This window comes from Sinocyclocheilus rhinocerous, unplaced genomic scaffold, assembly GCF_001515625.1.
Source record: "Sinocyclocheilus rhinocerous isolate Xijiao unplaced genomic scaffold, SAMN03320098_v1.1 scaffold168, whole genome shotgun sequence".
Classification (NCBI taxonomy): Eukaryota; Metazoa; Chordata; class Actinopteri; order Cypriniformes; family Cyprinidae; genus Sinocyclocheilus; species Sinocyclocheilus rhinocerous.
Window position 1 is genome coordinate 610,096 of NW_015635532.1, and position 2,439 is coordinate 612,534.

Genomic DNA, 2,439 nt, shown 5'->3' on the forward strand with positions numbered 1-2,439 from the left:
CACTGGATGCAACAAATGCCTAGTTTGTAATGGGTTTTATTGGTGTTGTCTCATCGCGCGTATTGTAAGGGGCGTAACATTTCCGTCACATGCTTGAGGTATTCGGTCAATCACAACGCACTGGATAGCTGGCCAATCAGAGCACACCTCGCTTTTCACAAGAATGAGCTTTTTAAAAATCAACGCGTTTCAGAAAGGCGGGGCATAGAGCAGCAACAATAATGTACATTATGTGGAAAATAATGTGTTTTTTTAACCTTAAACCGCATAAACACATTGCATTACACCAAATACACCAAATAATGTTCTTTTTAGCAAAGTCATATGACCCCTTTAATATCTCCCAGACAGCAGTGAAAATAATGAAAGAAACAGGAAATCTTTGCTGGAGACTCCTTAGACGTTCCTGGTTCCAAAGTCAAAGATCTCAATACAAACTCAATATGAATCAAATTTGTCCAAGATTAAATGATCTGAGCTGATTTTATAGTTCCATACTCTTACTGTATGACAACACAGAGTCATTTCTGTCTAGTTTTATTTCTCATAAGGAGGAAATTTAAGGAACTGCATTGTGTACAAAAGACAATAGTGTCATTATTCAGCTCGATTTAGTTCAATGTCGATTCAATTTAGTTTAATGATGCTCCGAACTCATGCCAATGATTGATCAGACGTTGCTTTGTCGGGAAGCTCAAACAGTCTGTCTCACAGTGTTGAATCAGCCGACAAATGGTTTACTTTTAGTTGTCTCTGCATATTAACCTGGGATAGGAGGAAGTGTTTTTACATCAGAAAAACTGGACACGTCATCTTCAAGCGTCTCTGAGAAGAAGTGAAATCTGTTCCTCTACTGGTTTATAACGTTTGAGTCCACAGCAGGCGTTAGTCCCATAGGGGCCTGTGGTCTCCTCGTTGGCTGTCATAACATCGGACTTTTCACACTGACTTATGTTGAGCAGACACACTGATCCATCCTGCGGGCCTGTTCGATTTCAAAGTCACAGTCCCCTGCCAGAACAGGGCCTGTGGTGATGGAGAAGTTTACCGTGGGCCCTTCAGCTGCAGCGCTGCCCTCATCTACTGCTCTTATATGCTTAAAATCTTACTCACACCCACGGCCTTCCAAGTTTCCATGAAAATGTGAGTTATGCTTCAAATGTCAGGTTTTTCCCTTTTCCAACAACATGTGGCGATTTAACCAAGACGGGAAAGTAGTTTAGAATCATCATTAAATTAAAATTCATATAGGCCTAATCTATTTTCTAAATGCATGCTATTGGTCTTATTGTGAACAATTTATCTGTGCGCGTTTCATTTTTTTTTTAATGTTTTAACCTTGTAATGTTTGAGCAAAACCCAGTTAACAAAAATATATTCTAAGGACATTTTGTTAACATTCCTATTAAAGGGATAGTTCACCCAAAATTGAAAATTACCCCATGATTTACTCACCCTCATGCCATCCTAGGTGTATATGACTTTCTTCTTTCAGATGAATACAATCGGAATTATATTAAAAAAAAATTTTCTGGCTCTTCCAAGCTTTATAAAGGCAGTGAATGGGTGTCTAAATTTTGAAGCCCAAAAAAGTTCATCCATCCATCATAAAGTACTCCACACGGCTCCAGGGGGTTAATAAAGGCCTACTGAAGTGAAATATTGTGTTTTTGTAAGCAAAATATCCATATTTAAAATTTAATAAAACAATCTCTAGCTTATGCTAACTGTCTTACGCGCATTCGAGAGAGTGGTGTTCTAGCGGATGACATAGGGCATAGGTGTAGCGTAAGCTCCGGTGAGAAGTGACGAATGCGACTTTAGCTATGTTGAAGCATCCCAGATATACACACGAACGCACCATTTTAAAACTAATAAAATGTGACGTCACATTGCTCAGGCCCGCCCATAGCCACTGACTGACACCGCTGTATTAGCAGAGACCCGACCTGAGTGAGCCGCACACAATCCGCCATGTTTATCTTCACTCTAGAGCATTTAAAGGGGTCATATGATGCGATTTCAATTTTTCCTTTCTCTTTGGAGTGTTACAAGCTCTTGGTGCATAAAGAAGATCTGTAAAGTTGCAAAGACTAAAGTCTCAAAGTCTTCAAAGAAAGAAGGCATAACTTTTATTCTCGCTGTAGTATTGTTGTTGCCGCGGCCGCCATGTCGTGAAGAAGCTGTGTGTTTCGTTGTGAAAGCGAAACTACTTTGTTTGGCCTTCCAAAAGAGGACACGACTAGAAATCAGTGGTTAAGTTGTATTTACAACACTGTTCCAGAACAGTTCAACCCAACTATTCAGATCCTGAACCTGCAGAGTAGCCAACAATGCTTCTGTGCTCAAAGGCTGTTTCTATAAAGTGGGGCAATTCCAACTTTGCAAGGACAGTCTGGCGCTTCTGACTCACAGCCTGTAAGTAAATTTTTTATATTT

The 2,439-nt window shown here is 39.9% G+C and overlaps 1 protein-coding gene across 2 annotated transcripts in view; it reads left to right on the plus strand.

Annotated features, from left to right (window-relative positions):
• fgf18a (fibroblast growth factor 18a) overlaps window positions 1–2,439 on the plus strand; it is a 23,675-nt gene that overhangs the window by 12,038 nt on the left and 9,198 nt on the right. The window contains exon 1 of one of the 2 annotated variants that reach the window (XM_016561556.1): window positions 1,125–1,143. The exons of the other annotated variant lie outside the window; for it this stretch is intronic. Within the exon in view, the coding sequence (XP_016417042.1) occupies window positions 1,136–1,143 (8 nt within the window). The 5' untranslated portion in view covers window positions 1,125–1,135. Of the gene's footprint in view, window positions 1–1,124; window positions 1,144–2,439 lie in introns of those variants that run through there. 2 annotated transcript variants of the gene reach the window in all.